Source organism: Chlorocebus sabaeus, chromosome X (assembly GCF_047675955.1).
Source record: "Chlorocebus sabaeus isolate Y175 chromosome X, mChlSab1.0.hap1, whole genome shotgun sequence".
Classification (NCBI taxonomy): domain Eukaryota; kingdom Metazoa; phylum Chordata; class Mammalia; order Primates; family Cercopithecidae; genus Chlorocebus; species Chlorocebus sabaeus.
In genome coordinates this window covers 84639445-84663674 of record NC_132933.1, presented here as the reverse complement: position 1 = coordinate 84663674, position 24230 = coordinate 84639445, and the positions used below count along the sequence as shown (strand labels likewise).

General features: G+C 39.4%; 1 protein-coding gene across 4 annotated transcripts in view; it reads right to left on the bottom strand.

Moving 5' to 3' along the window:
* The window catches only part of OPHN1 (oligophrenin 1), a 374614-nt gene that overhangs the window by 145917 nt on the left and 204467 nt on the right, over positions 1–24230 (bottom strand). For all 4 annotated transcript variants that reach the window (XM_073013604.1, XM_073013605.1, XM_073013603.1 and 1 more), the window contains exons 7-14: positions 19691–19801; positions 17934–18038; positions 15973–16102; positions 12363–12463; positions 7369–7460; positions 3290–3368; positions 704–737; positions 127–189 (exon numbers count right to left, since the gene is read on the bottom strand). In XM_073013604.1, the coding sequence (XP_072869705.1) occupies positions 127–189; positions 704–737; positions 3290–3368; positions 7369–7460; positions 12363–12463; positions 15973–16102; positions 17934–18038; positions 19691–19801 (715 nt within the window). The remainder of the gene's footprint in view (positions 1–126; positions 190–703; positions 738–3289; positions 3369–7368; positions 7461–12362; positions 12464–15972; positions 16103–17933; positions 18039–19690; positions 19802–24230) is intronic.

Sequence of the window (24230 nt, the reverse complement as noted above, 5' to 3'; positions counted from 1 at the left end):
CTTGTATCTACTACACAAGCTTTGTAAACAGTCTTCATTCCTAAAATGCTACTTCAGAGAAATTGCCCAGGATAAAATCAGAGTGACCAGATTCAGATAATGCCAAGGCTATGGTTCAGATCTTACCTTTGGTCTCAATAATATTGATGCACTTCCTGACAAACTTGAAGCCCACTTCATTTAGCTCCACTGTTTCAAGCAAAGGAAAACAGTTAGCGCCTGCTGCAACAGGTGTCACCTATTAAACATTTAATGACTATGCAAAGGGACTGCATTGAGAGAGCTAAGGGTTTTTGGTTGCTCATTTCCAATCACCCTTAAATGGAAAGATTCATTTATTCAGGGAAGGTTGAGCATTTTAACTCTTATAACACAAAATACTTCTATTTAGCCCTTTGCATTGTCTGCTTTCGGCATGAGCAAAGTCATATGTGAAATGTTAGCCTAAAAATACACACAATTTCTATCATGCTTCCAGATCAGGAAGGATGTTTCCCTACCCACGATGTAAGCTAACACAAAGTGTCTACCTTACTTCAATTACCAGACACATTTAAAAAATATATGGCTGAATTTTATTTCACACAAAGGCATCCATATTCAGACTTGCATTAATAGTACACATCATTAATGATGGTATTTACTATGAATAGGACAGGTGGCAGTTTATAATGCTAGTAGACCAAAAATTTGAGTGACTCACTTTCTTGCTGTTTTGTTATAGGGCTGTGGTAGATCTACAAAAGAAGATAAACAGAAAGATCCATGGCTATTGTCAATCAATATAGGAAAACAGAGAACATAATATTAAATCTCTTTCCCCAGATAGGCATTAAAAAATGATTAGAAACTCCAGGATGTCAACAAGATAGGCAAGTGGGCTAAACATAACCATTTTGCCAAGATTGCTAGAAAATACTTGAACAGGCCAGGCATGGTGGCTCAGGCCTGTAATCCCAGAAATTTGGGAGGCCAAGGCAGGCAGATCACTTGAGGTCAGGAGTTTAAGACTAGTCTGGTAAACATCATGAAACCCCATCTCTACAAAAAATTTGCCAGGCATGGTGGCGTGCACCCGCAATCCCAACTGTTCGGGAGGCTGAGTCAGGAGAATCTCTTGAACCCAGGAGGTGCAGGCTGCAGTGAGCTGAGATCACACCACTGTACTCCAACCTGGGCAACAGAGTGAGACTCCATCTCAAAAAGAAAGAAAAAAGAAAATACTTGAACAATCACTGAAAATTACACTGAATTTCACACAGTTCACCGTAGCTAAAGTTGTAGCCAATCCATCTTAGATATTTCCTTATGTAATGCCTGGGGCATTTTTATAATAAATCAAGAGACCAGGAAAGTGTTTTCCTCATGGCTATGTACCTGTCTGATGGACATTATAAAATTCAAATGTTCCTAATACCAATCTCCCACCCTCAAAGACTAGTTGATGAATGCTTCTCTGTGGAAAGGCAAATGTCCATCTGAAAGAGATCCATGAATACACCAAGATTTGTCTGTGTTATCTTAGAGTATGCACTGTGATAGCTTTGTGAGAGACCAGAAAGGAGATTGTTGACTCTTGAAGTCTAGTCCTGGCTCTACCTCTACCTCTTAGGAAATTTGGGCATGCCCTTTCCATTCTCCAGATCTCAAAATTTATATCAGTAAAGTGATCAGCGTTGGAGTAAACATTCCTTCAAGCCCTGATCTTTGACAGTTTAGGCAAAGGCATGGACGAGATATGTAAGACTAGTGAACTGGAGTGTTTAGTAAAGGAGCAACAACATTAGTAATGTGAGGCTGCAGGAAATGAGCCCTCTATATGCCATCTGTTAAGAGTCTGTTTGAACAGCCTATCCTTAAAATAAGTTCTGTATATGTGTGTATGCCCACAGATATTTCAGTGGGAGATATTTCTGTGCCAGCCAGCCTTTGCTGCTACTTTTCTAAACAAGGGATTTGTGGAAAAATCTGCCATGATCAAGTTGGTATAGATCCACATTCAGTGGGCCCATGTGCTCACATCATTCTCCACAAAAAGCCATCTGCATCCTTTGATTTTTGAAAACCTAAAGGGAGAGCAAACTTAAGAGAGGGAATTGAAAGATAAATGCCTTGCTGAGCTTCCTAGCATCTGCCTACAGAAACGTCACAAGCATGAAAGAGTTCAGCAGCAGGTTTCTGGGAGGTGACAGAAGGAAGACAGTGCTGGAATATTTTCTGGATGGCAGTCTTCAGAATACCAAGTCTCTCCTGCTACCTTCCAGTTTACTGTAAGTGTAATCTGGGATCTAGTTACCCCTCTAAATTCTCCAGGATACTAAGGACGCATAGAAAGAAAAACCTAGAATGCATTTTCTCTCCTAGCCAGTTTTTCACTTGAATAAAGCAAGGAACACTGCTGGATCTTTGGAGTTTTACATCCCATCATTCACATCGGCTAGCACATTGTGGTTTACAAGATGATTTCCATCTGGTTTTTCTAAGCAACCCTGTGAGATAGGTAGAAAGAAATTATTAAAGCCGTTTTACTGAGAGGAAAACTGAATCTCAGAGAGGTGAAATGATTTGCCCAGGGTCACATAACCATTTAATGGCAGAACTAGTACCTATATCCAAGCTTTTGGAATTCCAACACCAGGAAGCTGATATTATTTCATATGCCACTAAGAAACTAGAATGTTTTTCAGTTACTTCCAACTGTTCCTATTGGTCGCTTGACGATAATCAGCAACACTTTCAAGGGATTGCTTGTCCTCCTGCATAACGGTGTTCCAAATGGAACAGTACATCTTGTGATACAGGATGGCAATGCCATCTCCGCTACCAGCTGTACCCTCGAAGAGAATAGCTGAGTTGGTGATATAAGGGTGAGGCAGAGAAATCATTCTGAATAAATATTTAATAAGTGCTTATTTATAACTATGGCAATTATTTTTCAAATTAATTAACACATATTGATTTCATAACCTGAAAAATGGCTTAATTCTTTCTGAAAAATAGCTTATGGGCATAGCTACATAGTCTAACACTAGAGCAGGGAGCTGAGAGATCTGCATTCTAAGCCCAGTTTTGATGTCTTCTCTGAGGGTGGTCTCAGAAAAGTCCCTCAACCTTTCTGGAACTCCAGTTGCCTTACCTGCTAAGAGATGTGGAAACAATTCCTTACAGTTCTAAAACTGAGACTAAACAATCCATTACCATTTAATTGTCTGAGACACACTGATAACACTAGAGGGCACTCATACACTGGCATAAGCTAGGGAGGCTTCCCCAGTGTCAGGTAACTTACAGGTTCTTTCCCATCCATGGCTTCCATCCATAGCCTTCTGTTAGCTTCTGAAAGGGCCTGCAGAGTGATGGTTCCTGGCCTGAGGGGGAAAAATGATAAGTATAAAGCAGAAAATTCATCTGAGAGAATGGAGTCTTGTGATCTAGGGTCCCTCTCTGCCCTGCAGGTTGCCACACTGAACAAGCACAGGCCTACAGAATACTCATTTTTCAAAATCTCTTTTACTCAAGAAAACAATAGGCAATTTAGAGAACAGTAACTTTGGGAACCATGGAGGTGGGGGTGGTATCTTGGTGGCCTTGTGCCAGGATCGTGCAAGAAATAGGAAGGTAACTGTCAAGATGCCTCCATAATGCACACCTAAATTGGCCCCACTGTGCTTGAACCAAACAAAGGCTCTCCCTGCCTTACTCTGTTGGAAGCCAGACACTTTGTCTGAGTTCTAGGAATGAGCGTGTGCATCACAGGCACATTCATCTGTCAGTAAAATGGCTTTGCTTCTTCTAGCACCTGCGATGTCCAAGAAACATTTTGAGTTGGAATAAATTCAACAACATGAGTACTGGCTAAGACACAGGGAGGAGGCGTTTTGGCTAACAAGCAATTTTATGACTAATAAAAAAAAACTAATATTTACTGAATGCTTACTTGGTGACAAATTTTGTTCCAAGTAAACTATGTATATTAACTCAATTAATATACACAATAAGGCAGTTATAGTAATCATCTCCACTTCACAGAAGGGGAAACTGAGGCACAGAGTAATTATCCAAGGTCATGTAGCAGGGAACTACTAGAGCCAGGACTTAAATCCAGAAAGTCTGGTCCAGCAGCCATATTCTTCACTACTACAATATAAGGCCTCTTCTGCCTGGCACACGGCTTCAAACCCTGTTTTATACATTTATTTGCAGGCTACCTGCTGTGGTCTGAATACTCCCCAAAATTCATAGGTTGAAACTTAACTACCAATGTGATGATATTAAGAAATGGGACCTTCAGGGGGTGAGTGAGTGATAAGGGTAGAACCTCATAAATGGGCTTAGGGTCCTTTTACAAAAACTTGAAAGAGTGGGTTCATTCCCTTCCGTCTCTTCTGACATATGAGGACACAGTGTTGGTGCTCTCTGGAGGGCATTGCAACAGGATGCCATCTTGGAAACAGAGACCAGGTCCTCACCAGACACTGAAACTGCTTGGACTTCCAGCTTCTAGAAATGTGACAAATGAATTTCTGTTGTTGATATATTACTGAGTCTCAGGTATTTTGTCATAACATCTCAAATGGACTAAGACACTACTAACTACCCAGAGGTATCCTAAGTTGTTATGCTCTTTATGGTCTTTTTAGATCTTTGTGACTCAACTGGAATTTTGAGATTAACCACACTTTATGCAAGGTATAAAGTCTCCTTGCTTTCTCTTGGCTACCTGAGCCATCAGGAAAACATTTTTCCTTCCACAAATTCTATGATAAGATGAGACTTCTCCTAGCGTCAAAGAATGATAAAAGCAATGCCAAGAGAGTTCAGCCACCCTGGATAAGTAACTAGGCCTCTCTAGACAATTATTTTTGTTGCTATTGTTACTAAAACATTTCAAGCTCTGCCTTGCTATGAGCCTGTCATTTTAAATACTGCTAAGAGCCTAAATTTAGAACCAGGTGCAGTGATTCACACCTGTAATATGAGCACTTTGGGAGGCCGACAGGGTAGAATCACTGCAAGCCAGGAGTTGAAGACCAGCCTGGGCAACATAGCAAGCCCCCACAGCTACAAAAAATAAAAAATTAGCCAGATGTGGTGGTACACACCTGTCAGTCCCAGCTACTCAGGAGGCTCAGGCAAGAGGATCACTTGAACCTGTGCCAATACAAACCAACCTGGGCAACAGAGTAAGACCCTCTCTCTAAAAAACTAAAAGTTAAAAAAATAAAAAATCTTATCCTCTCTTCCTGACATAGAAAAAGGTGACTCAAAGAGCCCTTTGCTCTGTGCTCCAGGGAATGTGAGTACAGCTGCCTGATGCCTGCTAGGAAGCCTGACTCTCTTCCTTGTATCAGATTGACTAGTCAGAAAAGCAGATGTCATGTCACTCAAAAGACTCCACATGCAGAGAGGGGCCTCAGCACCTGTTCATTATTATATTTAATGCTCTATTTTGCAGTTTGTTTCTTCTGCTTATAATAGACAATAGAACAAAATTAAAAACAGCATGGAGCCAGGCACAGTGGCTCATGCCTATAATCCCAGCACTTTGGGAGGCCTAGGCAGGTGGATGTCTTGAGGCCAGTTCAAGTTGAGCCTGGCCAACATGGTGAAACCCCATTTCTATTAAAAATACAAAAATTAGCTGGACATGGTGGCACATGCCTGTAGTCCCAGCTACTTGGGAGGCTGAGGCAGGAGACTCGTTTGAGCCTGGGAGGTGGAGGTTGTGCACCACTGCACTCCAGCCTGGTCAAGAGAGAGAGATACCATCTCAAAACAAACAAAACAAACAAAAAGAAACCAGCATGGGCTTTGCAGACCGGAGACCTACAGACTAGGGTTTGAGCTCAGCCTCACCACTTACTACGTGACTTTAGTTGGGCAAGTCAGTTAAATGTATGTGGGTCTCAGTTTCCTCACTGGTAAAATAGGGGGGGCGGGGTGGTAGATTAAATGAGGGAATGCTTTGCAAAGTGCACAGTATATAATAACTAAAAGTGTAGATGCATCAAAACTTTAATCCCTGGGTTCTAGTGTCAAAATTCTTCAGCATTCTGGGATAAGAAAAAAATACACTTAAGAATAAACATCAAATGTAGTACTTATCATGAGCCATGCATAGCACCAGGTACAAGAAACATAAATTGATCCTAGCCCCTACCCACGGGGACAAACTGTTTGCAACTGCTTGAGTTGGGGATATTATTTGCATAAAAGGGAAGCCACAGCCAACATTAATTTTCCTCTTCCTACTGGAACTGAGGCTATCAGGAAAATGAGTGACAGTCTCGTGGTTACTGGCAACAATATATACTTTCAGAACCATCTCAACTGGGATCATCCATTTTTATCAAAGAAATGATATAGATTCACAAATCGAAATTGTGAGGGTCAAATGATAATCTCTCAATTTTGAAATAAGGAAACAAGCTAAGTCCTTTATTCCCTGATTTTTTAAAAAATGCCCTCATCATTTAGTCTGATTGTTATGATCCCAGTCACTGCTAGTTTTGTTCACATGATATTGTAATTCACCATTCAAGTTCCTTTCTAGCAATCTGATCATTTTGCAAAATTCTATTCTATTACTAAGTATCTAACACATAGAAATAAAAGGTTGAGATAAAATCTAGAAACAGATTTATTCTGTTTATTTTGGTACAACCACCCAACTATAAAGCATGTCTTTCTCCACAATAATGCCAAATGCGTTCATTTGAAATTTTAATGGTTACAATTCTCCTCTGATAAAACTGCTCAGGTTCAAGTAAAAAAAGAAGGCACTTGGGAGAAACAAACACAACGAAGTCCAAAATGTGCAAGCCTTAGCTCTAAGATCTGAAAGGTGATAATCACACTATTTCCAGTTCATATGAGTATCTGTAAAGTAGGGAAGGTCTGCATCATTTTTGCACCAAATGGGAGGAAATGACTTTCTAATACACCATGACCCTCCACCTCATCTTCCCTCCCTCAAAAATGTGTGCGAATTCATTTGTTCTTTTATGTGATATTAGGAGATTTAACAAAGAATGAGCTTTGTTATCCTTTCCTTCTTGCAGGATCACCAAATGTTGACCTTTTGCACTTATGATAGCAAATTAAATCCCAGGAGAGACTTTTTTCTTCCTAGAGCAAGTGAGGCAAAGCTGACAGAAGCTTGCACAGAGAAAAGCAGCACTGGGCCAGGTCTAGCAGGGATCCCTGGGAAGGGCAGTCAGAAGAGCTGGCTTGAATAGACTCACAACAAAGTCCTGAATAGACTTACTCATTGTCATCAACGTGGGATGATGGAAGAAAATAAAAGACCTACCCAGGCTAAGCATCTGGCACGTGGGGACATTGCCAATTCACAGCGGCACAGCTTACCTTTCATTAGTTTCTATATCAAAACAGAACCTCTTGTCGATAGACTCCGTCTTCCTTCTCACACAGTACTTCAATGTTAAGTCCAAGGGCCCCTGGTATGAAACAAGAATTAACAGGCAATTTTTTAAAAAAGACACAGAAGCTGTTTCTGCTTCCTACAGTGTCTTCAGTGTCACTTGGAAGGCGTCTGGTCAAGGCAGCAGGAGCAATGTGTAGACTCACTGAGAATCTTGTCCCTTCAAACAGTATTTGCAGCAAGATGGCAGATGGTTTCTCCCCGCTCCAAGAATCAATGGCTGAGACCAGGAGAAATTGTTCAGAGTCATCCAGCACTCTTTCCCAAGAAGGAAGACTTAACAGGAAGCTCAATACACATCATGTAAGGGGAGTGTAGGAGAAATGGGCTGCCCGAATGGCATTAAGTGTACAGAATAAAATTTTCATGAGGCCTCTAGGGAGGGAAATTGTGACAGGGTAAGTGGCTGTCTAAAACCTCCCTTAGAAAGTCAGAGGGTAGCTGAGCAAGGAAGCTTCCATTAAAGCGGCAGATGAAGGAGGGGAGAAAAACATTTCTGTCCCCCAACATCCAGACTCTTTAGGATGACAGAAATCACAAACTTAATTGCTCCAAAGGTAGTGCAAAAGTAGAGGAAATAGTAAATGTGTGTATTAGTCATGGTGGCATTTGATATTTCATATGTGCAGCAAGGACAGGTGGCCCACTTTAGTCCTGTAGGTAATTAAGGGAATTAAAACCCGCTGTGTCCACAGACTAAAATTCTGCAGTCTCACCTTGTTCAGATTCCCTCTCTTATCTCAACAGAGACCATGTGATAAAGGAAAGAGAAGTAACATTTATCACTTACTGTGTGCCATATATTACACTACATATTCTTTTTTTTTTTTTTTTTTTTTTTTTTTTGAGACAGAGTCTTGCTCTGTCATCCAGACTAGAATACAATGATACAGTGGTGCGACCTCAGCTCACTGCAACCTCCGCCACCCAGTTTCAAGCGATTCTCCTGCCTCAGCCTCCTGAGTCGCTGGGATCACAGGTGCGCACCATGCGCGACTAATTTTTGTAGTTTTAGTAGAGATGGGATTTCACCATGTTGGTCAGGGTGGTCTTGAACTCCTGACCTCGTGATCCACCCACCTCAGCCTCCCAAAGTGCTGGGATTACAGGCATGAGTCACCGTGCCCAGCCTATGCTAGGTATTTTTAAGCCACTTTTCTTGTTAACAACCATTATAGAGAAGTGACACTTAAAGAGGTAAAATGGCACACTCAAAGTCATCCAAATTGGTATAGCGGAAATAACAACACACTAGAAAGCTTAAGACCTAGGGTCTTGTCTCAGTTATGCCATTTACCAGCTATGTGACCCTGGCCAAAACACAGCAGGTCATGCCTGTAATCCCAGCACTTTGGGAGGCCCATGCAGGTGGATCACCTGAGGTCAGGAGTTGGAGAGCAGCCTGGCCAAGATGACAAAACCCCGTCTCTACTAAAAATACAAAAATTAGTCAGGCACAGTAGTGGGCACCTGTAATCGCAGCTACTTGGGAGGCTGAGGCAGGAGAATCGCTTGAAACCAGGAGGCAGAGGCTGCAGTGAGCCAAGATCGCGCCACTGTACTCCAGCCTGGGTGACAAAGCAAGATTCCGTCTCAAAAATAAACAAATAAATGAATAAATAAATAAATAAATAAATCATATTCCATCTCCAAGTCTTTACTTCACAATCTATTAAATGGGAATAACACAACCCACTGTGGTATCTCAAGTTAGGAAACACTGCCCAGGTGCCTAGATACTATGACATTCAAACTGGCCCATGTGGCTCATTACCAATACTTCTTGCTCGTCAGCACACTCAACCACTTGCAGGCCAATCTGTCCTTGCTCCTGCACTATAACAACTCAACTCTAAATTAATCCTTCAGTACGCCTTCCTACCCCCAAATTTGGGATGCCACACATTAGTCTTTCAAAATGAGGGTTATGAGCAAAGTCACAGACTCACTCTATCTCTTTAAATTCTCAATGCCCTCAGCTTCAATGGCATTTCAGCTCAGGGACCTAGGCCCTGACCATCACTCCAATCTCATCTCCAGTGACTGCTCAACTGTTTAATGCCCCTACAATGCAAAAGTACTCTTATTTCACACACGTATCATGCTATTTCAAGATTGCATGACTTTGCCTATATTAATCCCTCCACCCAAAATGACCTTGTCTATCTTCTTTGCCTGACTAAACTCTTACTTATTCTACAAACTGCAGTTCAGCTTTCACTTCCTCAAAAATCCTTCTTCAAACCAACACATTGCCCACTATGTGCTTTGCACGTAATATTAAAATGTCCTGTTTTTAGGTTTAATTTCACCACTTGACTAGGAAGTCTTCAAAAACATGAACAGTGTTTTATTCATCTTTATACCTCCAGTGCCTTGCAAATACTTAGTGCTCAATAAATGTTTATGAACTACTTTATCATCCTTACCACTTTTCTGATGAGGAAACTAAGACTGAGCAACATTAGGCAATTTACTCAAGGTCAAAAAGCTACCAGACCACAGAGCTAAAATTTAAACACAGGTCTGAAGATTCAAAATGCAGTACTCCTTCTGACCACAAATTCCTAACAGGGAAGGGATGAAGATCTAATAAATTATCATTTGAGAAGGTGATCAGAAAATTGAACATGACAACACAGATGAGAGCTGACAGGCTAAAGTAGTAGAACCAACACTATAGTAAGTGTCGTAGTCAGAAAGATGGCCAATTCCTGAATCTTCAAATTGGTCTCACTTCCTACACAAATTGGGGGCACTGACTTCACATAGCTGCTAGGAGGGCAAATGAGGAGCATGAATATGACAGAAGGGTCTAGTTCATTGTCTGGCACACAGCAGTTATTCAAGAAATAGTGGCTTTTGTAGTGTTCTTATTATTATGGTATCGTTTATTTGTAAAATTTATAATTGTAAAATACAAGCTAGTATTAGGAAGTGAAACAGAGAACTTTCAGGAAGAAACCACTTCCAACTCCAATTTGGGGAAATCCAATTAACTCCCACCACCTCCCTCTGCCTTGTAAGTGAGTAACTAAGTTCTCCTTTCCATTCCACAAGGAATACCACATTAAAAATGCTCAGGCCACCACTATTGCAGTTTTGCAAGCAGCTACTCAATGAAAAGAGAAGAGGGAAAGAAAAACTAAAAGGAGGGCTTGCTGGCATCTGTCAGGAGGATATGAAAGTGGTATCTGCTGACTCTGTCTTGGGGTTTGCAATAAAGCACCTCCGAGCAGCCTCAGAAAAAGTGCCTAAATGAAATTATTGTCTACAAGAGGAGCTTTCCTCTCTGGTATTTGAAAAGTAATGTGTGTAGAAAAATAAAAGAAAGAGACTGCAGGCCAGTGTTGCTTATAAGCACTTCCTAGTCAGATTAATCAGCTAAGTTCTGACTGACTTGGAACAAATCAGTGCTAAAACACAGGATGAATTTATTGGAACCACATTGAAAGGTGCTTTGGCAATTAGCAGACTGGAAACTGGGAGGGTTTTGAATGAGTAACTGGCCCATGATAAAAGCACAGTAACTGGTGCCGTGGCTCACACCTGTAATCCCAGCAATTTGGAAGGCCAAGGAGGGAGGATCACCTGAGGTCAGGAGTTCGAGACCAGGCTAGCCAACATGGTGAAACCCCATCTCTACTGAAAATACAAAAATTAGCTGGGTGTGGTGGTGTGCTCCTGTAATCCCAGCTGCTCAAGAGGCTGAGGCAGGAGAATCGCTTGAACCTGGGAGGCAGAGGTTGCCGTGAGCCAAGATTGTGCCATTGCACTCGAGCCTGGGCGACAACAGTGAAGCTCCATCTCAAATAATAATAATAATAATAATAATAATAATAATAATAATAATAAAACATAGCTGAGGATTCCAGAAACTGTTTGATACAACATCTTCTACAAGTCCATCCCATCACAGAAGCACATTAAAGCAGGGAGGTAAATCTTGTAGTTAAAAGACCATCCTCACTCCAAAAAAATTTCAGTAGCCTGCAAGCACATTTTCATCCTCTCTAATTCAATATGAGCAAGCCACACAAAAGAGATCTTCCATGAAAAGGAACAGCAAGGGAGAGAAACTGTCCCAATTTTTCTCCAAATTCCTCCCTACCTAAATTGGGTCTTCGTGTACTACTTTCAATGCTAACAAATAACTCTTGAAGCACTTCCAACAAACAATTTGTAAAGAGTGCAAATGCTTAAAAATCATTCACTAAGAGCCTGTCTGAGAGCCAGTTAAAGGGGAAAGAGACACATTGAACTACTTTTAGAATATAAACAATCTGTCTAAAGATCAGCTTTTATCTTAAGAAATCCGTGTGTGTGTGTGTGTGTGTGTGTGTGTGTGTGTGTGTGTGTGTGTAAAAGATCAGGTTCTTCCAGGTGAGTAAACTATGTTTTCAGTGTGCTAAATTTATCTTGTCATTTTCAGGAGTGAGAGGTTTGGAGGGCGGAAAAAGAGAGATTAACTGCTTAAAGATATTTGAGTAGTACATAGAATGTGAGTATTGGTTACTCCAACCGTAGGCCACACACACACTCCTGCAAAAAAAAGGAATTTTGGAATTCAATTCATATTTTTAAAACTTGTTATTTTAAAGAATCCAAGAGTAGAGAATTCTTAAAAGTAATTCATCCATATTTTTACATAGCTGACTGTACAATGTGACTGGCACTTGTAAAAATAACTGGTTTGAAAGACTACTGACACTTTCAAAAGGCTTGCTCTAATTAACACAGAAATTTTTCACTCAACTCAGTGCTATCTGACTCAAACTTAGGACAAAATGTACATATAAAGTCATGGCTTCATGTAACAGTGATGAACTTGATGATTTGATACTAAGTCAACATATATTCTTTTCTGAGAAACAGGCATAGATCCATTTCTAAAAATGTGGTGCAAACAAGAACTGACCTGCTTAGCACCTGGCTTCTGTTCCATAGGCGTCATGGTGAGTGTTTTGGTCTCTTTCTCATACTGGCAATAGTATTTCACCCAGGATATTCCTAAAGCCCCTATGAGGACAAGTAAAAGTGAGCAGACAGAATAACTGTTTTAGCTATATAGGAAGTCAACCCCTAAGATTGAAGCTATTTACACATTGCTCATCAGAGTCAAACTTCAGATCCAGCCCCGCCCTTGCCCTGACTGCCATCTTTCCATAGCCACCTACCTACTGCACACAGGGAGATCCTAACCTTCACCAACTGCTTCCCACAGCTGCTTCTGGCTTGCTCAAAACCTACTCTCCCTGCCATGTTCCCTATAAATGGTATCACCATGTATCCCAGAAGCTGGAGACTACTGTCATTTACTTTGCTGTCTCTGTAACTGTTCCATGTGATTGGTCATTGGGTTATGCCCCTTCTAACCTGTACATGACTCTACATATCTCTCTTTTAACTGTCTCCTCCTCTCCATTCCTTTTAACACTGAATTAGTTAAGAACCTTATCAATGTTGTTTTTGTTTGTTTAATTTTTTTTTTTTTTTTTTTTTTTTTTTGACAGAGTCTTGCTCTGTCACCCAGACTGGAGTGCAGTGGCGTAATCTCGGCTCACTGCAAGCTCCGCCTTCTAGGTTCACACCATTCTCCTGCCTCAGCCTCCCGAGTAGCTGGGACTACAGGCGCCCGCCACCATGCCTGGATAACCTTTTGTACTTTTTTTTAGTAGAGACAGGGTTTCACCATGTTAGCCAGGATGGTCTTGATCTGACCTCGTGATCTGCATGCCTCAGCCTCCCAAAGTGCTGGGATTACAGGCATGAGCCACGGCACCAGGCCCAGTGTCTTATTTTTTATTTATTTTTTATGAGACATATTTTTATAAAACAAAAATGTACTATCTCACCAATTATTTCATTGGCCTTCTCTCTGATTTCCCTATTGTCCCCATCTCTGATCACTCCATTCTAATTCATTCTCCACTCTTTTGCTAGATTATTTTAAAAATATATCTCTATTTTTATCATTCCCCTCATTAGAAACCATCCATGGCTTTCTCACTATCTCCACACTCCTTAGCCTGCCTACAATGCCCTTGATAACATGATTGAAACTTACCTTTCCAGCTTTTTCTCTTGGCACCTCACCTCTATGTTCCTGTCTCAGTGAATTACTTTTAGTCCCCACATAAAGAGGTAGCCATATAATTTCTAGTCCAAATCCAAGACTTATTTAAGACTGAATGAAGCTGTATTATTAATAATTACATCAGGACAGCAGGGGTAAAGCAGGACCATTCTTGGACAAGGGCCCTGCAAATCAACTATGTCTATCCACAACCCTGCCTCTACTCATGCAGTAGTATACACCTGGAATTCCCTCCCTCCCTCCCTCCCTTCCTCTCTCCCTCCCTCCCTCCCTTCCTCTCTCCCTCCCTCCCTCCCTCCCTTCCTTCCTTCCTTCCTTTCTTTCTTGCTCTCGCTCTTGCTCTCTTTCTTTCTTTCTTATTTTATTCATTTTTGAGACAGAGTCTCACTCTGTCACCCAGGCTGGAGTACAATGGCACCATCTCAGCTGACTGAAACCTCCACCTCCCAGGTTCAAGTGATTCCCCTGCCTCAGTCTCCCAAGTAGCTGGGATTACAGGCATGTGGCACCACACCCAGCTAATTTTTGTATTTTTAGTAGAGATGGGGTTTCACCATGTTGGCCAGGCTGGTGTCGAACTCCTGACCTCCGGTGATCTGCCTGTCTCAGCCTCCCAAAGTGCTGGGATTACAGGCGTGAGCCACTGTGCCCGGCCATTCTTCCTCTTCTTTACCTATCAAACTCCCACTCATCATTCAAGTTCTAGTTCAAATACCACTTTCTTGGTGAAGCCTTTAGATATATGCCCCAAATACAGTGATCACCACATTTCATTATAATTATTGATATATTTGTCTATCTCTCCCATCGCTTTCCACTTCTTGGTGACAAAAATCATGGTTGATTCATTTTTTCAAGGGTGTCCCCAATGCACTGCACAGTATCTGGCAGAAACAGTGCTCATTAAGCATGCATTCAACTGAGTAGCAATGTCATGCCCATATGACAAATCAGAATACTGGAGCACAGAAGGATCACACAGCATACAGCAGTGGTTCTCAACTAGGGGCAATTTGGCCTCCCAGGGGACATCTGGTAACACATTAGAGACATTTTAGGTTGTCACACCTGGAGATTACTATGAGCAAAAAGTGAGGAAAGGCAAGGGATGCTGCTAAATATACTATAATACACAGGACCACTTCCCAGAACTAAGAATTATCCAGCCTGAAATGTCAACAGCACTGAGATTGAGAAATTGTGCAACGCACAGTTGAAGAGATGAACCTGACAAGTGGGAGAATACAGCTTTGCAAATCATCAAAAGCAAACTGCTCTATGCGAAGAAAAGTGTGATAATTTCACTACTGAAGTGCCATGCTTTGTGAATTACAGTGATTTTTGCCACTGGCAGTCTCTGGGTGTGTGTCTTCTGTTTACTCCCCATATATAATAACTCTGGGCAAGAACTGAATAACAGGTTTGGGGAGTATTCAGTCATAGTTCCAAGGGCAAATAAAATCAAATCGCACATACAGGTGTGCATAATGTTACTGAGGAATTAGGAAAGATTGAATGCTCTACAACATTCAGTGACTAAACAAGTTAACCCACTTTCCTTAGTCACCAATGAAAAACAGATACAGTCTTTCCCACTGGAATCATGATGTTCACTAAGTGCTATAACAGCATCCATGAGCCTGAGCAACAAAAAATTCTGTCTCTACAAAAAATTCAAAAATTAGCCAAGCACAGTGGTAGGTGCCTTTAGTTGCAGCCACACAGGAGGCTGAGGTAGGAGGACTGCTTGAGCCCAGGAGTATGAGGCTGTAGTGAGCTATGATGGTGCCATCGCACTCCAACCTGAACAACAGGGCGAGATCCTGTCTTAAAAAAAGAAAAGAAAAGAGCAAACACATGACCCTAATGCAGACGAAAATATAGGGTACTATAGTAGGATCATGGGTTTTGGCATTTCACAGATCTGAATTTAATTTTAGTCCTGACACTTGTTAGTTGTGTGACTTTCAAATGGTGACCTCTCTGAGCTTTAGTGGCCTTATGTGTATGGGTATAAACTGGTTGCAAACATTAAATGAGGCAGTGTTTTCAATGAACTTAGCACCATGTCTGGTACCTAATAGGTATAAGAAATATTATTTTTCTACTTTCTTTCCTCTACTTCCCTTTTTTCCAAAAGAGTAATCAGAAGGATTAAAGAACTAATAATACCCATTTTGAATCTCAGAGAAAACCTTAGGTCTTATCACTACACAGCCTTTGTAAGACAAATCTTTAACTTCCTCTCATTTTCTCCTTTTTTTGTTTTTTTGTTTGTTTGTTTGTTTTCAGTATTCCCTGCCTGCGCTCTAAGGGAATTGTAGCTATCGGGGGTCCATGAACAGTAAGGGTGCCCAAAATTCAGAGCCGACAAGTGGCAGTAGTTCCTGGCTTATTGAAACCCAATGGATACCCCTATGTCCCCACACACATTTCTCTTGTGTATAGAGATAGCCTTCAATAGTGGGCTGTCCTGGAAGTTTGCATGTCTGGGGAGCTTCTTTCATCCTTTTCTTAAGTTCTTCCATCTCTTCCCGGGTACTGGAGAAATGATTTCTTGTCTGTCAAGACATCATAATGAAAATCATTATTATCATCATCATTACCATGAAAAAGTATTTCTTGGTCAGAGACTCAGTACAGAGTTTTCCCTGCTTACAGCATGTGCAACCACAAAGCAAAAAAAAAAAAAAAAAAAAAAAAAAAATGGTGAATGGCATAGTGAATGGAAAACAAGTTTATAGAGTCTAATGTTCCTAAAGACTACATAGGAAACAAAAATATAACGAGCAATAAACTCATAAAATAACAACTGGGAGTCTTTTTACTAATAGGAATCACATAAGGCCCTAATAAGAAATCTTAGAATTCTGAACATGACTAACACCCTGCTTTACAACAAGGGAGATGTCAGACAAGGTTCCCAAAGGTAGCATTCTCATAGCAACTTCCAAGTTGTGTCTCAAAGTTATAGCCTAGTTGATATTAAATCAAATTCTGGTCAAGAAGATAAAATATATGAGAGGGTGCTCTCTTGGGAGAAGGGCCGACAGTAGCTATGTTTTCATACTTACAAATACCAAAACCTAATGATGAGAATAAATCTATTCAAATCTACACAACTAAAACACGATGGTAAGACGTGTTGAAATGTGGGTATGAAAATCACTACAGATAAGTTTTTAGTAGCCAGTCTTAAAATTACGACATGATGTTAGTGAGAAAGGTGATTTGTGCTGCCCATCTAGTTGGCCCATGCTTATCCTGTAAATAAGTCACCCATATGTATACATTCAAAGACTTGTTGTTACATTTGTACACATCAAGTGATATATAGAGGAAGATTCAAGGGATTAACTTGGTTGTAGTAGGAAGATATTGTAAATCAGGAAATTCTGGAGAATGTGAGAGCCCCTAGTTCCTTTCTGCAAGGAGAGTATATAGAAAGAAAAAATAATAACAACTGTAAATCCCAGTCCTCCTAAACAACCAAGGGGGGCTTATTTTCACTATAACTTACCAGCATTTTTCATCTAAAACTATATCTATATATTTCATGCAATTTAACATCCACTCTAAAGTCACCAACTCAGTAATGCCTTCTCTGACTCTACCAGGTAGCCAAACGCTCTGAACTTTTTAAAAACCTTTGGCCTTGATTCTATTACAGCACTTATCATTATGGATTATGATTTATCTCTGTTTATTTCTGTCTCCTACAAGAAACTGTATGTTCCTTCAAGACAGAAAAACTTGCATGCATCCTCATGGCATGTCCAGTGCCTTTCACAATGCCTGGCACAGAGCTTATGTTCATTCTTTCCATAAACATTTGTTTAATCTGGGTTGAATAAAGGAACATGTAAAAGAATATATGTGAAAAGGATGGGAACACTGTGCCTACATGCCCATCTGTAAGAACCAGCATGACAAAGAAGGTAGAGAAAACCTTTAAAAATAATTTATGTGATGCTACTAATAAGTACTGAGAAAAGAGAAGACAAAATGAGTGTTTGTGGTAATAAAGTCCACAGTGAGAGTGTTTTGACTGAGCAGGGAAGTAACTTAAGGCCTGGGCTCAAATAAGCCTATAGCTGTGTCCTGATCTGAGAGAGATGCAGCAAATTAGCAATACTTAATAAATATTGCATAGATGAAGGTATTGGTGTGTGGAAGGGTGGGTTTGAACAGCAGTCAGCCTCAAAAACAGGAAAGAGGTGAAAGTGGAAGAGCAAGAACAGTCTGATACACTAAATATTTGTGATCCACACCAGTATATCCCAACAAATTGGCTAGGATGCAGTAACCTAGAATTCCAAAAATCAAGGTTGCTGGGGCTGAAATTCAATCGGAATGAAAAGACCGGTGAGAAAAATCCACATGCAAACTCACATTCTGTAAACTGAGCTGGAGCTGCTGTTTGTATGGGAGGAAATCCTGTGTGAGCTCCACAGTCAGGCTGTTAGAAATGAACAGACTATGAAGAAAGGCCAAGACCTAGGGAAAACATGTAAAAATAACTTTGTCACCAGCATCTTCTAATAAACTAAATAAAAGAAACATGAACTCACCAAAAAACTCCATGGTGTGGCTGGGCATAGTGGCTCACACCTGTAATCCCTGCACTTTGGGCGGCCGAGGCGGGCAGATCACAAGGTCAGGAGTTTGAGACCAGCCTGACCAACATGGTGAAACCCCATCTCTACTAAAAATACAAAAATTAGCTGGCCGTGGTGGCATGCGCCTGTAATCCCAGCTACTTGGGAGGCTGAGGCAGGAGAATCGCTTGAACTCGGGAGGCAGAGGTTGCAGTGAACCGAGATTGCACCACTGCCCTCTAGCCTGGGTGACAGAGTGAGACTCTGTCTCAGAAAAACAAAAAACAAACAAACAACAACAACAACAACAAAAAAAACTCCATGGTGTTTACCCAGTATAGCAGTCAAACACAAACTAGTCTACACATCACTGTTTTCATATCAGGTTAAACATTTACCCTTAACTCAGCTTCAGAAAATAAGAACTATTAACAAATTTATTAACCTAGAGCTTGCTCAGATCTCATATAAAGACATTCATCATTTGAACAGTATGTGAATGAACTGCATCTTTCCTCTATATATCCTCAGCAACCGCAAACAATAGGTGCTCAATTAATATTTCTTGAATGAATGAAAGTAAATAAATAAATGAATAAAGCAAGATTTTCTACCTTACTTTAATGAACACTGTCATAATGCTAAAAGATCAAAAGAGTCTAAACCAACTTTAAAATTAGAAATGATTCACAGGGTTGCAGAAAAAGACATATAAATGATATATAATATATATTTGTGTAAATTTTCAATCCCATTAAAAATCAAATACACGGGCTGGGTACGGTAGCTCATGCCTGTAATCCCGGCACTTTGGGAAGCCAAGGCAGGGGGATCACTTGAGCCCAGGAGTTGGAGACCAGCCTGGGTAACATGGTGAAACCTTATCTCTACAAAAACATACAAAAAATTAGCCTGGTATGGTGGCACGCATCTGTAGTTCCAGCTACTCAGGAGGCTGAGGTGGGAGGATCACTTGAGTCCAGGAGACAGAGGTTGTAGTGACCCAAGATAGCACCACTGCACTTCAGCTTGGGTGATAGTGAGACCCTGTCTCAAACAAATATACGGAAATGGAAAAATCTACACAAGACAGAAGTAAATGGAATGAAAAAACGTGAAATGGAAAAAACTACACAAGACAGAAGTAAAAGTAGTAGAATAAGAAGTCATTGACTGCAAGGGACATGAGTCCCTAGCACAGTACCTGGTATATGAGAGAGACTTTTAGAAGCTTCTGAAAGTATGAGAAGAATGAAGGGAAGGAAACAAAGTAATAGGAAGAGTGGTAGAGAAATTCTGGAAGCGAGGGGGAAGGTGAGAGGAAAAAAAGGAAAGAGAAAGAAAATAGCCACAGAAAGAGAAAAGGGTTAGGGGGAAAGAGAGAAATATATACACTAAAGAACAAGAAAAACATAAGTTAGACTATGTTATAGACATTTCCAATGATTATCTTTCACGTTCTTTGAGATTCTGTTTTTATGATCAAAGTCTGTACATTTACCAGGCATTTGATAAATATTTTTAGACCATTCATCAACAGAGAAAACTTACAGGCTCCACAATATTGAACTTCTTGGACTCCTGAACTTCCTGGATTTGATAAACATAATCAAGAGAGGACTCGAAAAAATTGTGCCTCTCCTTGTCCACCTGTAGGTCTGCCTATAGAAGAAGGAAAACAAACATTACATATTGGGATATTCATGAAAGTCAGTGCTTAAGGACTGAACAGAATGCTAGAGCTAGATGAGCATTTAGCCACCAACTAGTGATGTTACCCTTTATTTTTGAGATAGAGAACCTAAAGCCAAGAGATTAAAAAGTGACTGATCCAGGATTCCAATTTCTGGTCCAACACATAAAAAGCTTGAAGTCATTATACCCATCCTGATAAAAAGAAAAAAGCTGAACAAGTGTAAAATCCACACATTTTCTTATATCCAACAGAGAACTGAAGTCAGAGGAAAATCTACTCCCTCAAAAACTACAGAGACATGAATACAGAGAATAAGAAATTAACAAGGGCAGAATCCCAAGAACAGAAGCATGCTACTATGGCCAATACTGAGAGGATTACAACAGAAAGAACTGCAAGTCTCAAGTCCTATTTAATAAGAAATGAGAAAACCTGAGCACAAAAACAATGATGCCAGAGAAAATTTTAGAGTCAGACAATGACAGCTACAGCAAACTAAGCACAGCCTAGCTCCTAGTCAGATCAACACAAAATCTCATATTAAAGACCTGTTTCGCTCAGTTCCTTTCATCTGAACATCATCGCTGGCTTTCAACAATGAATTACAAGGCATATTAAAAGGCAATAAACACAGTCTGAAGAGAAAAAGAAGCATCAGAATCAAATGTAGGTAAGGCAGACACTGTAGAAATATAAGACTGTAGGCCAAGTGCGGTAGCTCACACCTGTAATCCCAGCATTTTGGGAGGCCGAGGTGGGTAGATCACCTGAGGTCAGGAGTTCGAGACCAGCTTGGCCAACATGGAGAAACACTATCTCTACTAAAAATACAAAAAACTATCCAAGTGTGGTGGTGCACTCCTGTAGTCCCAGCTACTCTGGAAGCTGAGGCACGAGACTCACTTGAACCTGGGAGGTGAAGACTGCAGTGAGCTGAGATCATGCCACTGCCCTCCAGCCTGGGTGACAGAGCAAGACTCCATCTTAGAAACAAACAAAAAAGAAATATAAAACTAAATTAAAAATAATTATAATTAATATAAGGGCTCTAATATAAAAAGTGGACAGCACATAAGAACAGATGGGTAATAGTAGTGGGTAGATGAAAACTGCAAGAAAGAATACACAGGAAAGACTAGAAATCAAAAACACTGTAGCAGAAATGAAGACTACTTTTAAAGGGTTCACCAGTAGATTGAACAAGACTGAGGAAAGAACCAGTAAGTTTAAATACGTGTCAACAAAAATGTGGGAAACTGAAATGCAAAGAGAAAAAAATAATGAAAAACATTGAGTAGAATATTCAGGAACTGATGAACAATTACAAAAGATGTTAATATATGCATATTCAGAGTATCAACAGGAGAAGAAAAAGAGACAGAAACAGAAGAAATACTTCAAGCAATAATGACTGAGAATTTTCCAAAATAAAAGACAGATATCAAACCCCACATCCAGAAAGCTCAGGATAAATACCAATAAATACAATAATACAATAAATACTAATAATTACCAATCTGGATAAATACCAAACAATCTCCATGTACATATATGATATTCAAAGCTGCAGAAAATAACACACAAGAGAAAATCTTGAAAGAAGCTAGAGAGAAAAACAACTTACTATATAGGGGGTCAAGGATAAAGAGTTATATCAGACTTCTCTTAAGAAACCATGCAGAGAGAAGAGAGTGCCATAAAATATTTGAAGGTGTTGAAAGAAAAAAAGTTAACTACTTAGAAATGTGTATTCCATGAAATTATCCTTCAAAAGTGATGGTAAAATAAAGACTTCCTCAAACAAACAAAAAGTAAAGCACTTTGTCACCACTAAACTTGTCTTGCAAGAAAGGTTAAAAGATCTCCAGTAGAAGAAAAATTATATGTCGGAAATACAGACCTAAAAAGAAAGAAAAAAGAGCACCAGAAAAGAAATAAATGAAGATTAAATATTTTATTTTTCAAATTATTAATGGATCTAACAAATAAGAATTTGTCTATAATAATAATTGCAATGATACATTTGGTCATTATATCTTACAAATAAGTAAAAAGAATGATAGTACCATTATAAGGGATGAAAGGGAGAAATTGGAAATAGTCTGTCAATCCTGTACAACCCATAACTAGTTTACTGGAATATGAAAAGTGGACATAAACTAACCATAAATGCATATTGCAAGCTCTAAGGCAACCACTAAAACATGAAAAAGAGGAAGTATAATTGATATGGTAAGAGAAGACAGAAAATAAAATCATATAAAAGTTCTCTTAAAAAAGAGAAGGCAAAAGAAGACTCAAAGACAAAAATAAAAACAAAAATAATAAGTAGAAGATAGTAAACAATATAGTAGATACTATTACACCATTATCTATGACCATTTTAAACATCAATGATCTAAAAAATTAAAAGATAGACTATCATAGTGTGCAAAAATTAACAGCCAACTATGTTATTTAAAAGATATCATTTTAAATAAGTACATACAATGTTAGACCTGAAACCATAAAACTTCTAGAATAAAACCTAGAAAAATGCTTCTAGGAATTGGCCTAATAAAAAAAAACTACTAAGACACCTAAAGCAAATGCAACAGAAACAAAAGTAAATAAATGAAACTTAATTAAACTAAAATCTTTCTGCACAACAAGAGAAATAATCAACAGACTAAATAGACAACCTGCAGAATAGGATAAAATATTCACAAACTATACAGCTGACAAAGGACTAGTGTCCAGAATCTACAAGAAACTCCAACAAATCAGCAAGAAAAAAAAAAACCACTTAAAAGTGGGCAAACGACATGAACAGACATTTTTCAAAAGATATACAAATGGCCAATAAACATGAAAAAATGCTCAACATCACTAATCATCAGGAAAATGGAAATTAAAACCACAATGAGATACCACCTTACTCCACTCAGAAAGGCCATTATTAAAAAGTCAAAAAACAAAAGATGCAGATGTAGTGAAAAGGGAATGCTTATTCACTTTGAGTGGGAATGTAAATTCATACAGTCTCTATGGAAAACAGTATGGAAATCTCTCAAATAACTGAAAGTAGAACTACTATTTGATCCCAAATCCCACTACTGAGCATCTACCTAAAGGAAAAAAGAAGTCATTACATCAAAAAAGACACCTGCACTCCTAGGTTTATATTGGCACAATTCACAATTGTGAAGATAGGAAATCTAAGTGTCCATCAACTGATTAGTGGATAAAGAAAATATAGTAGGTATATATGTGTGCACACACACACAATGGAATACTACTCAGCCATGAAAAAGAACAAAATATGTCTTTTACAGAAACCGGAACTGGAGGCCATTATTCCAAGTAAACTAACTCAGGAATGGATAACCAAATACCTCATATGCCCATTTATTAGTGGGAGGTAAGCTCTGAGTATGCAGAGGCATGCAGAGTGGTACAATGGACATTGGAGACTCAGAAGAAGGGTAGTGAGAGGGGGCTGAAAAATTACTTACTATTGGGTATAATGTACACTATTCGGGCACACTAAAAGCCCAGACTTCACTACTATACAATTCATTCCTGTAACCAAAAAACACTTATACCCCTAAACCTACTGAAATAAAAATTAAAATGTAAAGAAAACAAAGACAGATTAAAAGTAAAGGTATAAAGAAAGATATATCATGCCAACATTAATCAAAAGAATGCTGGAGTAGCTATATTAATTTCATAAAAAGCACACTTCAGAACAAAGAAAGGAAAAAATTATGATATCAAATCATAATGTAATAATAAAGAGGGCACGAGTCTAAGAAGACATAACAATTCTTAATGTGAATGTGCCTAACAACAGAGCATCAAAATACATGAGGTAAAAACTGACAGAATTACAAGGAGAAAGAGGCACACCTACTATTGGAGTTGGAGACTTCAATACTCCTCTAATAGTAATGGACAGATCCAGCTAGCAGAAAATCAGCATGGACATTGTTGACCTGAACAGCATGATCAAGCCACTGAATCTAATTGGCATCTTTGTAACACTTGATACAACAGCAGAATACGCTTTCATCTCAAAGTCACACAGAACAATCACCAAGATAGACCATATTCTGGGACATAAAATACACCTGAAGAAATCTAAAAGAACAGAAATCTTATGAAATATATAATTAGACCACAATTAAATTATACCAGAAATCAATTTTTAAAAGCTGAAAATGCCCCAAATAATTACATTTATAAATAAAACCTGAGTCAAAGACTCAAAAGAAAAGTAAGGTTGGGCATCATGGCAAACACCTGTAATCTCAGCACTTTAGGAGGGAAAGGCAGGAAGATCACTTGAAGCCTGGAGTTTGAAACTAGCCTGGGCAACATGGCAAGACCTGAATTCTACAAAAAATAAATAAA